At 35.0% G+C, this 16,716-nt stretch overlaps 2 protein-coding genes across 2 annotated transcripts in view; both read left to right on the forward strand.

The window, feature by feature from the left end:
* LOC150085836 (nitric oxide synthase 1-like) overlaps nt 1-3,246 on the forward strand; it is a 44,138-nt gene extending 40,892 nt beyond the window's left edge. The window contains exon 7 of the mRNA XM_090374713.1: nt 3,200-3,246. Within this exon, the coding sequence (XP_090230839.1) occupies nt 3,200-3,246 (47 nt within the window). The remainder of the gene's footprint in view (nt 1-3,199) is intronic.
* A 108-nt stretch (nt 3,247-3,354) lies between these two features.
* LOC150085837 (nitric oxide synthase 1-like) lies at nt 3,355-16,116 on the forward strand. The gene is made up of 4 exons (XM_090374714.1): nt 3,355-3,421; nt 6,348-6,630; nt 10,999-11,187; nt 16,045-16,116. The coding sequence occupies exons 1-4, from the start codon at nt 3,396-3,398 to the stop codon at nt 16,114-16,116; spliced, it is 570 nt and encodes a 189-aa protein (XP_090230840.1). The 5' UTR covers nt 3,355-3,395.
* Nucleotides 16,117-16,716: the final 600 nt, after the last annotated feature.

Below are 16,716 nucleotides of genomic sequence, written 5' to 3' on the forward strand. Positions count from 1 at the left end.
CAATGCATATAAAGTTGTCTCTCCTAATCTGCTTGTTAAATGGAAATTTTCTTCGTTCAACGGAAACTCTTTTAAATGTAATTACCAAGGGGAATTCAAAAATATTCACTATAAAGAAGTTGGTTAAATAGAGGTTCGACTGTAATTAAATCCGAAATGCAGCATAAGCCTCAGGCTTCCTTGCACCATATGGCTAATAATAATAATAATAAAATCCATAACTGATCGATTGTGCCATTAAAATGCTGGGGATGGGGCCCTGCTCACCCCACCTTTCAGCTCTGGATACTCAATAATTGCATTCAGGATTTCATTTGTAAAATAAATGATCGTCTCAACAATGGCTTGCAAATTTTCAAAAAAAAATAACAATAGTCTCTTGCAAGCCCGCTATAGCTCAACACTGGATGAGATGCCAAGACACTGGTAGTGCACTGAACTGCCACCTCATTGATCACTAATTGCCAGGTCATGCACACTGTCAACAACTTCTGGAATGATTGGTGTTGTAAGTCTTCCACAGTTGTGGGCCATTTTCCCGGCTCTCTCTCCCTGCTGCCCACTTCCTAACCATGGAATAGGAATTGGCATCCTCCCTCAGTGTTTTAACCATAACTTCATGAACTGCCTTTGGCATTAGTCCCCTTTTTTTCCCCCAAATATTGGCTGATTGCAGGTTTGCCTGGGTCATTTTCCAGGATCTCCCTCCCTCATTTAAATTCCACTTCTTAACCATAGAATAAGAAGTGGCATCCTTCCTTGATGTTGTAACCATATCCTCATGAATTGCCTTTGGTGTTAGTCCCTTTTTTTCTCAAATATTGGATGACTGCATGGTGACTGATTTTGTTCATCTTTCCTCTGGTAGGTTACAATTTGAAGTGTTATACATTAAGTACAGATAATTTTGAACACTGTAACACTACCCTTTCATACTCAAGCCATGAACTTTTCAAACACCCCTTGTAAATCTCATCAGTATATAATATATATTTTGTTATATCAGTAGTTTTTGACCTTTTTTTAATAATGGCACCACTAAGTAATTTATTTTATTTTGTGGCAACCCTTCTCAATTTTCTGCCTGTTAGATCTGATTCTCTCTCTGTATATGTGTGTTTTTATTTTTTTATTTATGTATATATACACATATTAATATTATATATATATATATATATATATATTATATTAAAAAATATATGTTATATGATAGTTATTACAATAATATAACTATAAACAAAATTACAATTCATAATACAAATTATATATATGCTGTATATATAATAATATTATTCTTTATATAGAGGTACTAAGTAAACATCAATTATAGATCACCATAAAATTAAAAAGATACCGTACACCTTTTTATAATGAAATAAACATATAAATTTTAAAAAAAAATTAAGTAACTTAAACCAAAATTACGTAGCACCCCTGAAATGCTGTTGCACCACATCAGTTGAAAACCACTGTGTTATATTAACATCTGCTAAACAATGTTTTGGAATGCTATTCCAACACACCTTTAAAATAGCTCTGATGTTATCTATGTGCTGAGCAGAATGGGAAGAAAAGATGGATGTCACGGATGAGTTCTTGACCCTGAACAGAAAGAAACTATACTGTACAACTAATATACACACAATAAAGGATTTTGTTGAAACAACTACTAACAGTAACACATAATACAGTACAATACAATGAGTATTGTATATTTTGGTTTCATTATGGTTTACAGTCATTATGGTTTATAGTCACATTTATTCATCTCATTAAGGATGTTGAAATATTATTGGGTGATTGTTAAGCTTTTCCAATATACAAAATTTATAATTCTCATACCTCCATAAATAAAAAAATGATAAAATACAATAAAATAAAAAAAAAAAAACTAAGGAAGAGGGAGAGAGAAAGAAGAGCAAAAATTGATTGATTTCACCAAAACTAGTGTAAAAAATAAAATGTTTAGGCTCTCATATAATAATAATATTGTTTTAATGGTTTTTACCATTAAAACTTTGATTTTTTTTTTTTTACCTTATGATCACTTGTGAAACTTCTAAAAACTTCCATTGAAATTTTTTTGACTGAATTTTTAATAATATGTACATTTATGTAACAATAATGCAGTTGATTAGTACTGTAGCTCATTATAAGCTATCAGCATTTTGAACTAGTCAAAATGCTGATAGCTTATATATTTCATTTGATAGCTTATATATATATTTTTTTTATTTTTTTTTTAACAGATAGATTTAAATAACAGATAGATTTAACAGATAGATTTTTAACAGATAGATTTAAATACCTTGCTATTTTAAATCACTGGCATTTTGAATGCCAGTTTTGATTCTCAATATTTTGATATTTAAGATTTTGATCATCAGTAATTTTTACTAAAATTGTAATAGTTACTATGCTTTCATTTTGTGGGAAATTTTTATCAATAGAGATGGACTCCATTTGAACAAAAGTGGTGCAAGGATCTATGCCAGTATCATTGAGGAGGACTTGAGGGTTTAGGAGAACTACTAGTTAGTGAGAAGGGGGACACAGATAATATAGATATATTACCCCTGTCCCCCTAGATATATTACTTTGATTCATATCATTAAATATGGATCAAAATAATGCTTGAATACTTCTCAAAAGTTCTTGTTTGTATTTAACTACACTGACAAGTATCAGGGTATTATAATTGTGTCTATAGCAATGCTATTGATAAAAATGAGTTTGCTCTCCTGGCTAATACTAATATGTAATGGATAATACTAATATAACAGCATGAGTTTGACTGACATTGGTAAACATACTACTTTGGAAAGTTATAGCAAAGTTTTCCTTAGTTGTGTATGACTCCTTTAATTTGTTAGTTAGCTAATTAGTCAACTCTTCTCAAAATTTCACACTACTTCTGATTAATATATATGTGTATTGTATATCATATCATTTGAAATTTGGCCTGCCATTTTTGGCATTCTGCAGAGAATAATGATAATTGAGAAAACAACCATACAACAATTTAAAATTAATGATTTTTACAGCACTCGTCCAGAATTTTTGAGTCAAATTTTCAAAAATATAATAATAATAATAAAACCTGTGCTTTAAATTATTTGAATGTCCAATTTTAAGATGTGCCTGAATACATTTAGATTTTCAGTTTGCATATAATTGTTTAAATCAAAACTTTTAATAGAAAAAATATCCTCTAATGACAGTTTCATAAACGTGATAGATCATTGAATATAAAAAATTAAATAATAACATATGCATTATTAATATAACAAATACTTTGGCTTCAGTGAAGGTTTAATTGTGAAATATGTATTTCTAGATAACAAAGGTCCCTCCACTATGGAGTTTGCACATCATATTTAAATTCTTTTCCTGAAATGGATATTCCCTGTTTTGTTAAAAGGTAAGTGTGTGACTTTTTCTTATTTATACAGCTGATATTTTACTTAAAACTTAAACTATGAAAGTGTGAAATAATTATGACACTTCTCTGTGTGCATGTCTTATTTCTCACTTATAGTAACCTGCATGGTCATAACTTTCAGTGGCCATATTAGGTAAGAAAACAATAAAACTATTCTACTAAAAACTGTTAAGATGTCAGATGTTTGAGTAGGGAAAAAAAAAGTTCATAAGGTCTACATAGTTTAAATCTCAAAATAATTAGAAATTGCCACAATCTCTAAATTAAGATTAAAACATTTATTTATATTTTCCTTTATAAATATCTTTCTATTTCAAATAAGTATTTGGCTGATTTGAATTTCCTTGCAAACATAAGTTGAGAGTTGTTTTACCTCTCTCAATGAAATCTCTACTGCTACTTTTTTGTAGCTAAAAATATTGAGAGACAAGACACATTTTGAAGGATTAAAAGAATGTATAATTTTAAAGAGATAACATATTTACAGTTAAATTAAATAAGGCACTTTTTGCTGCAGGTAATGTGAATCTGTGTGTTTTTTTTTTTTTTTCTTTCTAAATAAATATACAGATTCTGTGTGTCATATGTTTCACAGAATTTCTCTCTGCTTTTTCAGTAACTGTTATTTTTGCCATAGCACTATCACTATATACTTGTGACTACTGAATTCAGTGATATTCATTCTAAGTAGTCTACCATGTGCTATATACAATAATAGCATATTATTATTAGAAAAAAAGATATAGTGAACACTCATAGGTCTTTTTTTAATGACTGATGAATGTGATTAGTATACTCTTGTGGAGATATTGATTACAGCAGATATAATATTAACAATTTGCGTGTATATTTATACAACTAATTGAGAACACAAAGAATAATACGTATAAAATGTTATACTGAAAAATCAAAATATGTAGTGGCATGCAGGTGCATTCTGCAGTAATGAATATAATGCCACCTTTGAAATGCTCTCTGAAGCATTTGATATTTTCATTATTATTTTATTGATGATTTGAGATAGAGAGAGAACATCTTTATTGCATACTGGAAAATTATACACTTAGGCAAATTGTATGTTCTTGTAAAAGCGGTAAGGCCAGAAGATTACAAATATGGTAGATTATACATTTGGTAAAGTTTATATATGAATAATGTCTCTTCAATGTGAAAGAATTACAATAATTTGGTGGGATAGAATGTTGGCCTTCCAGACTAACACTTCACAGCTGTGCAGACCTATATGTTTTCAGGAACAAATCACTGGCATGTTGGAAGTAAAGAGATGAGATCCTGGGACTAATAATTCCTTTTATGTGCCATAGCAAATAGAAATTCAACTTCATAGATGATAATGAACTTGCTGATTTGGCATAGCTAGTTGAAAGCATGTTGAAGTAGCAACTCTATGGACATATTGAGCATGCATACTTGTTTTATCAGGATATCTCGTGCTGCTTTGGCAGCTGATTATGATTACTTGTGCTCTTTGATTACTTCTCATTGAATGCCTTCAATGAGAAATAATCAAAAAGGATCTCCTAGATAATCTGTTATGTTTGTTGCCAGAGAAGTACAGCTCAGGTTGCTATCCTCATAATATTCATGAAACTTACTACTGATATTTCATTTATTTGTTATTAAAGTTCATTGCTTTTCACAAGCTGAATTTTTCTCTACCAATTTTTCTTCAGTAATCTAAAAATTAGCCTAACATAATATTCAATTAACAAAATTATCCCAGGGGCTCACATCTGGTGAGTATGGGCTTGGCACACCCAGGGTCCTGAGCTGGATATCATCATTCTTCTCTTTCTTGGTGATTCCCTTCTCTCTCTCTCTCTCTCTCTCTCTCTCTCTCTCTCTCTCTCTCTCTCTCTCTCTCTCTCTCTCTCTCTCTCTCTCTCTCTCTCTCTCTCACACAGGGTAACTCAGATTTTTTTTTGCCTGGTGCAGCAAAAGCCTCAGGCTTCCTTGCACCATATGGCTAATAATGATAATAATGATAACTTCACTTTTTTTGCAAAACATCATCAATCTTGACTTATTATCTAATTGTTTTGAAGAACATATTTTTCTTGCTTATCAAAAACTGTTCAGTATGTTATAATTGTTTTATTTATTAAAAACAGTATCTTATTTTTGATTTCTTACACTACACTGTGTTCATATGAAAAGATTTTAGAAAGCAGTAAAATGACAGTATATATTTAGTGAAGCTGTTTTACCTCTTCTACTGGCTAATTTCATTTGAAAAGTACAAAAACTGATAAAATAAAGTGAATAACACTAAAGAACATTCTGAAACTTGTCAAAACAAGTTTGTCTCCTTTGCCATTTATTTAGGGAGCTCCTTAATTATTGTGACATTTTGAAATTTTAGTGAAATTAGTGTGAAGTGAGAAACAATAAAAAAAAAAGCTTTAATATTTTATTAAGTTTCTCACTACTCCCTAAGTAACTGGCAGAGGCAAATTTGTCTCCTCATATTTGCAGAATATCCTGTTAGTTTTTTTTTTTTGTTTTGTTTTTTATTTTATTTTGCAAAGTTTTCCACTCTTCCAATGTATATAACTGGTAGAGGAGAGAAAGCAATCTTAGTAAACTATTGAAATATTCTTCTTCTTAGGCGTAGCATGTTTTATATGAAATGCGATATCAAGACAACTTGTAGTATCTTTCTTCACAATGTGAGATCGGTGCATTTTGTAACAAACTGTGCTTACTCTTTGCTACATACAAAATTGAGACTTTTCCAACCTTGTACATTATATATTTTGTATAATGTACAAGGTTGGAAAATGTTTATAGCTTTCACTCTGAATTTACTTGAGTTTTAGATTAGTAATTAAGTTTAATTTAGTAGTTAAGATCAATTAAGTTTTTAATTTCTCTTTTAATTTAGTGCTCCAAACTTCCGAATGCCACCAAACAGTCAGCTTCCTATCATTATGATAGGAGCAGGTAGTGGCATTGCTCCATTTAGAAGTTTCTGGCAACAGAGGGATTTTGAAATGAAAAGTGAATCATTTTTGAATCAGCCACACTTTGGACAGATGGTGCTCTTCTTTGGCTGCCAAAAATCGAAAGTTGATGAAATATATAGTCAGGAAACTTCACCATTACTCAGGAAAGGAACTTTGAGTCATTTATTTACAGCATTATCAAGGCAGCCAGGCCAAACAAAGGTTAGTATTAAGAAATAAAAAAAAAATATATATATACACACCTAAACTTCTTTTTACGCGATAGATACATTCCTAAAAATTACGCGTAAAAAGAACTACTGACTCCATAGAAAAAGTGAAGATTGGTTTTGGTTCCGAACCCGAAATATAAGCGAAATAATGAAAAAAACAAACATTAAATTCGTTAGGATCATAAGATTTTTATTTACATTTCATGGAGAACCCACATACATATAATGAATTTTAATAACTTTAAAAAAAAACATTCATTTCAGTTGTTTGCTAAGGATTCTATAAAAAAATTATGTTATTTGCTATCAGTTTCTGACAATAAATTCGAAAGCTTTTGTTTTCGTGAGACTGTAATATCACTAGAACTACTAGATATGGTATTATTGTCATCGACGTCCGCCTCAACTTGTGGAATTCTTCTTGTCATGTTTTGAACAGAAGTACCACTGGTTGTTTCAGTAGTTTTAGGCATGAACTCAGTTATTAATCGCTGTGTTGATGCCTTTAGATAAGTCGTGATATAATTCTCTGTATGAAGACATTAACAACTTAAGCTCACGTGAAAAATTCCCAGCACGTTCTTCATTTGGATCATGTCTGGCAAAATAATTGCCTAAATTACTGACCAGTTTAAGACCTTCTTTGAAACGGTGCCGTCTGGGTGCCAATAGTAACAGTAGTCTTCTCTATTAGTGAAGCATTACTTATTCGAGGTAGTGCAATACCATGGAAACCCATTGTGAAGGAAGAGCACAATATGAGATACAGAGCAAATGATGCCTCCCACACTACCATTGTAGTTTCTTAAGCGTTATCTATTAGCATTAGTAAAGGCATATGATGCAAGAAAACAAGCATTTGCAGCATCAGCCAAAAAAAAAATAATAAATAAATAAACCCTTCCACTTCACCCCTCCATTCGTCCGAAATACCTGTCAGCTGAGCCTTAAATTTATTTAGGCTATCAACTTCCACAACAAGGGATGGAAGTCTGTTCCACCAACCAACTACCCGCTGGCTAGAGGCAAATTTCCGCACATCTATCTTACATCTGTCTTTCCTCAATTTGAATTTATGACCTCTCAGGTGATTATTCTGAGAAAGAGGCAGTATCCCATCAGCATTGAGCATGCTCAAACCATTCAAGGCTTTGTACACCTCGCCAGTGCCTAGTCTCCAGACACTGTAATTTGCAAAACTTAAGCCTTTCTTCATAAGAGCAACCCTTCGTTCCATTCACTAACCTTGTTGCCCTTCTCTGTACTCGTTCCAGCAGCTCTACATCCTTCTTGAAATGAGGCCTCCAGACCTGTATACAGTACTCAAGGTGAGGCCTGACCATTGCCTTATACAAGGGAATAATCACCTCCCTGTCCCTGCTAGAAAAATTCCTGTATATCATTCACAAGCTACCATGAGCTACTCTTGCAGCCCGTCTGCACTGCTTAGAGAACTTCATATCTGCCTAAACAATTACCCCCAGGTCCTTTTCATTCTCTACTACTGTCAGTGTAGTACCACAGAGTTGATATGTTGCTCTGGGGTTCCTGTTTCCCATATGTAGTACTTTACATTTGTCAATGTTAAACTTCATTTGCCATCTCTCTCTCACCCATCTGCTCAACCTTTCCAGATCCTATTGCAGCAGCATAGTGTCAGTAGCGTCCTTAACAACCCTGCCAACCTTTGTATCGTCTGCAAACTTGGACATTAAGCTTGATATACTATCATCAATATTATTTATAAATACAGAAAACAACAATGGACCCAATACTGAACCCTGAGGGACTCCACTAATAACATTAGTCCACGATGAGCAGTGTCCATTGATTACCAATCTCAGCAGTCTTCCATGTGCAACAGTATCAAAAGCCTTTCTAAGTTCCAAATATATAATATCAAAGTTATTCCCTGCATCCAGTTCCTTTGTGAATGCATCATAGTTTCCAATCAAATTGGTCAGGCAAGACCTTCCCTTAACAAAATCATGCTGTGTCTGAGCGATAACTGAATTCTTGTCAAGATGATCCTGCAATGCTTCTATAACCAGTGCTTCCATTAATTTTCCTGGAACAGAAGTTAAACTCACAGATCTTTAATTACTTGTGTCAGCTTTTGATCCTCCTTTGTGAATTGAGGTTACATTTGCACATCTCCAGTCTGTGGGTACCTCCCCTGAGTCCAAGGAAGCTCTCATAATTATGGCTAACGGATTGCTTACTTCCTTTGCTGCCTCCTTTAATATAACTGGATAGATCCCATCCACCCCCAGGTGCCTTTCTTGTATTTATCTTCAACAATTTCTCCTCCACTTTACTCTCAATTATTACAAGATCATCTAGCTCACTGCCAGTGTTTACTTCACCTATGGCATTCCCCTTCCTGAATAACTCCTCAAGTGTGAATGTAGATGCAAAATATTTATTTAATTTGTTAGCTACCTGAGCAGGATCATCAACAGTTGAACCATCAATATCAAATGGACCAATCTGATTCATCCCCTTCCTTCTAGAGTTTACATAAGTAAAGAACTCCTTGCTGTTTTTCTTTGCATCCCTTGCCAAAGATTTCTCGTAATCTGCCTTCGCCTGCCTAACCTCCTTTGTGACTTGGTTACAGACCAACTTATATCTATCATAGGCTTCCACGTCACCCATTAATTTGTATATATCCCGTGCATTTTTCTTCTCTGCCATATGTCTCATTAGTTCGTCTGACATCCATTTAGGCCTGAACCTTGAACAATATTTCTTAGTTGGTATGTAATGCCTAGTAGCTTCCAAGTAAAGTTCTTTGAATGCTTCCCATTTTGAGTTTGCTGTTGGTAACATCATCAGTTGGTCCCACTGTATAGAATTTAAATACTGTCTCAGACCATCGTAGTCGCCTTTACGAAAGCAATAACCCTTCCCTTTACCCCTGATGGTAGTTACCTCCTTGAGTAAATCCCACTTCAGCACACTGTGATCATTGCCACCTAGTGGTCCCTGTATCTGCAGATTCTTAATGCATGAAGAATCACTACTGATAATCAAATCAAGAGTATTGCTCCCTCTAGTTGCCTCCCGAACATGCTGATGTAGAAAACAATCATCCAATAAATCCACAAAAGCCTTGCTAGTGTGTGAGTGACCAGCCCCCAAATTCCAGTCAATATCTGGGAAATTAAAATCCCCCATTATAAGACTCTCTGATTTACTGGTCCACTCTATTTCCCTGTACAGTTTCTTATTATACTCATCAGAGTCATTAGGCCTATAGCACACTCCTACTCTCAATTTTGATCTCCCAATGCTTATGTCACACCAAACTGACTCGACACTGCACTGTCCAGCGATGTCGGCTGGCTTCACTTCCTTGGATTTTATGTGTTTCTTAACTAATAGCATAACCCCTCCTCCCTTCCTATCCTGTCTATCCTTTATGTAGACGTTGTACTCCCCAAATTCCAGTTCTGCATTACTTATATCTGTGTGACACCACGTCTCTGACATCCCAACAATATCCACCTTTGATGCTTTGAGCAATACCTCAAATTCATCAAATTTATTTACCAAACTCCTAGCATTGGTGTACACGCAAGTGTACATGCACCTGTTCTTTTTCTTAACTACCCTAACACAACCCATGTGTTTACTTGTACCCCAATGACTCCCAGCAGTCTCTGAAATATCTATGGTGTATCTACACCGATATTATATAGATATTAAACTCTTCCTCTTAACATATTATACCTTGTGCATTTAGTTATTTTTAAATATTATCACATAAACCTTTTGGCATCTCTCATATTGTGTGATTATCTTCACATCTGGGTTGTCATATCTGCAATACTAGGGTACCTGCCCACCCACTGATGATAGGCCAATAGCTTTGAAATGGTGCCATCTGGGTGGTGGTACTCACTGATAATAAGTAACAATAGCCTTCTCTATTAGTGAAGTGTTATTTATTTGAGGTAGTGCAATACCATGGCAACTCGTGAAGGAAGAGCACAATATGAGATACAGAGCAAATGATGCCTCCCACACTACCATCATAGTTTCTTAAGAGTTATCTATGGTTATCTACAACAATATTATATAGATATTAAAGTCTTACTCTTAGCGTATTATGCCTTGTGCATTTAGTTATTTTTAAATTAATTCACAATGAAGAAGTGTATTGTGTAACTTCACAAAAAGAAGGGCATACTAATAATTGTACTATACTATCTGCTTTTATTTCACTAGAAATTTTTCCACTATATTCTGTTTTTTTGACGATCCATTTCATGAATTTATATATGTTTATTCGTTATAGTTATTTTCTTACTGATAATTTACTAAATATCAACATTCTTTCTCTGATTTGCAGAAGTATGTTCAAGACCTTTTAAGGGAAAACTTCATTCTGATCCATAACTTGATTTCTCAAGGCGGCCACATTTACGTTTGTGGAGATGCTGTGATGGCAAGCAGTGTTCGCAAGTCTCTTAATGATGTTTTACAGCTTGCTGGTGATATGACTGAACAGAAAGCAGCAGAGTATTTCCAGATGTTGTTAGTAAGTCGAGAGATTAACTCAATTCCTTAAACTTCTTTCAATATTAATTTATAAACTCAAAATATATTACCACCTGTAGGGATAAACAAGGGCTCATCTATTGAGAGAATAAAAAAAGTCTGTGCTTGTTAACAGGGGAGACTGCTTCTACAGAGATGGGATACACTTAAATAGAAAGGGTGCAAGAATATTTGCTGATACTATCGAGGCAATGTTAGGTGGGTCGGAAAACTGCTAGCTTGGGAAGGGGAATACACAGATTAATAGATTAACAGTAGTCGCTGCCAGAGGTGAAAGTGATTCTTGTATTGCTTCTATTGGAATGAGCAGCAGCCTGGAAAACAAGGTGCAGGGAATTTCAGAGACTGCTGGGAGTCATTGCGGAAAAAATAAATACATGTGCTATGTTTGGATAGCTAAGAATAGGAACAGGTGCATGTTTACTTGCATGTACACCAATGCTAGGAGTTTGCTAAATAAATTTGATGAATTTCAGGTGTTATTCAAAACATCAAAGGCAGATATTGTTGGGATATCAGAAGTGGTGTCACACAGTTATAAGGAATGCAGAAATGGAATCTGGGGAGTACAGTGTGTACAGGAAGGATAGACAGGATAGGAAGGGAGGAGGGGTTATGCTGTTAGTTAAGAAACACACAAAATCCAAGGAAGTACAGTTGACATCGCTGGACAGTGCAGTGTCGAGTCAGTTTGGTGTGACATAAGCATTGGGAGATCAAATTGAGAGTAGGAATGTGTTATAGGCCTAATAACTCTGATGAGTATAATAAGAAACTGTACAGGAAAATAGAGTGGGCCGGTAAATCAGAGAGTCTTATAATGGGGGATTTTAATTTCCCAGATATTGATTGGAATTTGTGGGTGGGTCCCTCACACACTTGCAAGGCTTTTGTAGATTTATTGGATGATTGTTTTCTACAGCAGCATTTTCGGGAGACAACTAGAAGGAGTAATACTCTTGATCTGATTATCAGTAGTGATTCTTCATGCATTAAGAATCTGCAGATAAAGGAACCACTAGGTGGCAGTGATCACAGTGTTCTGAAGTGGGATTTACTCAAAGAGGTAACTACCATCAGGGGTTAAGGGAAGGGTTTTTGCTTTCGTAAAGTTGACTACAGTGGTCTGAGACAGTATTTAAATTCTATACAGTGGAACCACTGATAATATTACTAACAGCAAATTCAAAATGGGAAGCATTCAAAGAATTAATCTTGGAAGCTACTAGGCTTTTCATACCAACTAAGAAATATTGTTCAAGGTTTAGGCCTAAGTGGATGTCAGATGAACTAATGAGACATGTGGCAGAGAATAAAAATGCATGGGATACAAATAAATTAATGGGTGACATGGAAGCCTACAAAAGATATAAGGTGGTCTGTAACCAAGTCACAAAGGAGGTTAGGCAAGCAAAGGCAGATTATGAGAAATCATTGGCAAAGGATGCAAAGAAAAATGGTGCCTCCGTAGCCAGCTGGGCAGGAGCAGCAGTGCGTAGCACACTCTTCTTGATTAGACCGGGTTTTGAGCCCGTGACCACGAAATACGGAGGATGCGGAAAGGTCAGGGAATGACCACCGCATATCCCCAGAGCAATATGGCCTTAGTTGCTAATGCTCCTAAAAACCAAATAACAAACAAACAAACAAACAGCAAAGAAAAAGAGCAAAGAGTTCTTTACTTATGTAAACTCCAGAAGGAAGGGGATGAATCAGATTGGTCCACTTGATATCGATGGTTCAACTGTTGTTGATCCTGATCAGGAAGCTAACAAACTAAATGAGTATTTTGCATCTGCATTCACACATGAGGAGTTATTCAGGGACTGGAATGCCAGAGGTGAATTAAACTCTGGCAGTGAGCTAGATGATTTTGTAATAACTGAGTGCAAAGTGAAGGAGAAATTGTTGAAGGTAAACATAAGAAAGGCACCTGGGGTGGATGGGATCTATTCAGTTATATTAAAGGAGGCAGCAAAGGAAGTAAGCAAACCCTTAGCCATAATTATGAGAGCTTTTGACTCAGGGGAGGTATCTATGGACTGGAAATGTGCAAATGTGATCCCAATTCACAAAGGAGGATCAAAGGGCATCACAAGTAATTACAGACTTGTTAGTTTAACTTCTGTTCTAGGGAAATTGATGGAGGCACTGATTAAAGAAGCACTGCAGTAACATCTAGACAAGACTTTAGTTATAGCTCGGAAACAGTATGGATTTGTTAAAGGGAAGTCTTGTCTGACCAATTTGATTGGATACTATGATGTGGTCACAAAGGAACTGGATGCAAAGAATAATTTTGATATCATATATTTGGATCTTAGAAGAGCTTTTGATAATGTTGCACATGATTATTATTATTATTACTAGCCACATGTAGTGCAGGGAAGCCTAAGGCTTATGCTGCTGTTATTGTTGTTATTTTGGCTTTTAGGAGCATTAGCAACTAAGACCATAGTGCTCCGGGGATATGCGGTGGTCATTCCCTGACCTTTCCGCATCCTCCGTATTTGGTGGGCACGGGCTCGAACCCCGGCCTAATCAAGAAGCATGTGCGCTATGCACTGCTGCCCTGCCTACCTGGCTATGGAGGTGCCAGGCTTATGCTGCACCAGCCAAAAAAAAAAAAATTTCTGAGTTACCCTGAGAGAGAGAGAGAGAGAGAGAGAGAGAGAGAGAGAGAGAGAGAGAGAGAGAGAGAGAGTGTCAGAAATAGAAGAAGAAGAAATGGGTGTGCTACGTCCATACTCACCAGATGTGAGCCTCTGGGGGGTAAATAGAAGACTGCTGCACAAATTGGAACAATGTGGTATTGGTGGCAAATTGCTGCTATGGGTAAAGGGATGGTTGAGTGGAAGAAGGCGCACTGGTATTCAATGGACACTGCTCTTCTTGAAATAATGTTATTAGTGGAGTCCCCCAGGATTCAGTGTTGGGTCCATTGTTCTTTTCTGTATTTATTAATGATATTGATGATGGTATCTCAGGCTTAATGTCCAAGTTTGCAATGATACAAAGGTCGGCAGGGTTGTTAATGACACTAATGGCAGTACACTGCTGCAACAGGATCCAGAAAGGTTAGCAGATGGGCAGAGAGATGGCAACTGAAGATTAATATTGACAAATGTAAAGTATTGCATATGGGAAGCAGTAACCCCAGAGTAATGTATCAACTGTGTGGCACTACACTGACAGTGGCAGAGAATGAAAAGGACTTGGGGTAATTGTGCAGGCAGATATGAAGTTTTCTGAGCAGTGCAGATGGTTTGCGAGATGGTGTCTTGTCAATGATATACAGGAATTTTTCTAGCAGGGATAAGGAGGTGACTATCTCCTTGTATAAGGTCAGGCCACACCTTGAGCACTGTGTACAGGTCTGGAGGCCTCATTTTAAGAAGGATGTAGAGCTGCTGGAACTAGCACAGAGAAGGGCAACAAGATTACTGAATGGAATGAAAGGGTTGCTCTTACGAAGAAAGGGTCGCCTCCATAGCCGTGTAGGAAGGAGCAGCAGTGCGTAGCACACGCTTCTTGACCAAATACGGAGGATGTGGAAAGGTCAGGGAATGACCACTGCATATCCCAGAGCAATATGACCTTAGTTGCTAATGCTCCTAAAAACCAAATAACTAACTAATAACTTACAAAGAAAGACTTAAATTTTGCAAATTACAGTGTCTGGAGACTAGCCACCTGCGAGGCAATGTGATTGAGGTGTATAAAGCTTTGAATGGTTTGAGCATGCTCAATGTTGATAGAATTCTTCCTTTTGCTCAGAATAATCACCTGAGAGGGCATAAATTCAAATTGAATAAATGCAGTTGTAGGATAGATGTGCAGATGTGGGCAACCTTTGGCCCGCAGGCCAACTCCAACACGCAAACGTGCGTAATCCAGCCCATGGTCATTTTCAAAATATATACAATAAACAGCCAATTGAAGAATATATATCATGAAATTATGTTTATTGTAAATTTTATTATATTTGCTGTTATTAGATTGTTTTTAACATTTTTATTGTACGACATCTAATTAATTATTTGAATTTTGCCATATATGACGACTTGAGTAAGCAGCAGTGTTGCCAAACAGTAAGCAAGCAACACTGGTAAGCAGTCACAGACTTCGCATGCAATCAGTCGTGGTTCCCAGACTCTCAGCTGTGCAGACTGTGATTGCAGTGCAAGTGTATCATGCGTTTCAATGGCAAATGTCAGTGAATAACCAACAGATAAAAGGAAATAATTTTGAGAGGATTTAGCGTTTTATTTTTATGAAAGTATTTATCACAATGCCTAAGTAAAAATCTAAGATTATTAAGGTTTTTATAAAATCTTTAAAATCATAATAATTTCCAATTTAAATTTTTTATAATTGTACACTATATAATTGTACTTTTGTAATTTTATCTTGAATTTTTATTTTGTTTTTGTTATTAATAAAATTAATTATATGTACTAGTGTGTATAAATATTACAATAAATAAAATAAAAACGTTTATAACAATTTTTTTCATTATACACCTTTTTAATAATCCTAAAAATTATGAAAAGCTAAAAAAAAAAAAAATTTGGCCCGAGTGTACCTTAGATATTTTATTTGGCCCACTATTTAAAAAGGTTGCCCACCCTTGATTTAGAATAATCACAGCATTATCATTAATAAATGTACTCTTTGGTGCTTAAAGTCCATTTAATATACCAATATTTAAATAAATTTTTATTTTAAGTAAAAACTGTAAAACAAAACTAAATATCTCAGAATCCTCTTGTAATGTAATGTTTATATATATATGATTTATCACTAGCATGTCTAATTAATTTATTTTATATTACAGGATAATGAACATTATCATGAAGATGTCTTTGGTATCTTGTACAGGCAGGAGAATAAGAATTATGTTAACTAACAGGAAGTTTGCTTTATTTTTTTTTTTCTTAATCCATGTGCAGGTGCTGTTTGGTCCAATGTGAACTGCCTTCCCAAAGGTTCCCTCCTTTGGGAAGGCAGTCCACATTGGACCAAACAGCACCAGAACAACTTAATCCTCCTCCAGCCAAATAGGAAATACTCCCCCCTCACCATTGGTAATGTACATAAATAGGTACTGTACTGTACCTATTGTATGTAGCTCAGTATGTAGCTGATTTTTTTTAAAATTATAACTTATTTTAATTCCACTGATAGAGGTTCCAGAGTGACTTGTGTTATTGTTTATTTTACTATTTATTTATATGCTGTTTATTTTCAAAATTTAAGATGTCATCTATCCTGTATCTCTAACCATTTAATACTTTTTTATTCCCATGTGCACAGCAAAGTGTTCATTCCTGTTACTCCTGCGATATTTTGTAATTCATTAACTTTTTTAATGTAACTTTTTAATTAAAAAAAATTATTCACTCATTCTTTCCCAATGGTTATAAATGTGTTATTTGTTATTATCTGATTCCTTTGGCCCAATATATGGATAACTTTAATCAGCTCTTCCCATGGCCTAATTGATTTA

Source organism: Mastigoproctus giganteus, chromosome 5, assembly GCF_048544385.1.
Source record: "Mastigoproctus giganteus isolate SK-2022 chromosome 5, ASM4854438v1, whole genome shotgun sequence".
NCBI lineage: Eukaryota > Metazoa > Arthropoda > Arachnida > Uropygi > Thelyphonidae > Mastigoproctus > Mastigoproctus giganteus.

What these genes read in the sequence shown, in the direction of transcription:
- LOC150085837 (XM_090374714.1), top strand. Translation starts at nt 3,396, where the DNA reads ATGGATATTCCCTGTTTTGTTAAAAG. An exon ending in GGCAGCCAGGCCAAACAAAG is followed by an intron (nt 6,631 to 10,998) that starts GTTAGTATTAAG and finishes TCTGATTTGCAG; the next exon opens with AAGTATGTTCAAGACCTTTT. An exon ending in AGTATTTCCAGATGTTGTTA is followed by an intron (nt 11,188 to 16,044) that starts GTAAGTCGAGAG and finishes TTTATATTACAG; the next exon opens with GATAATGAACATTATCATGA.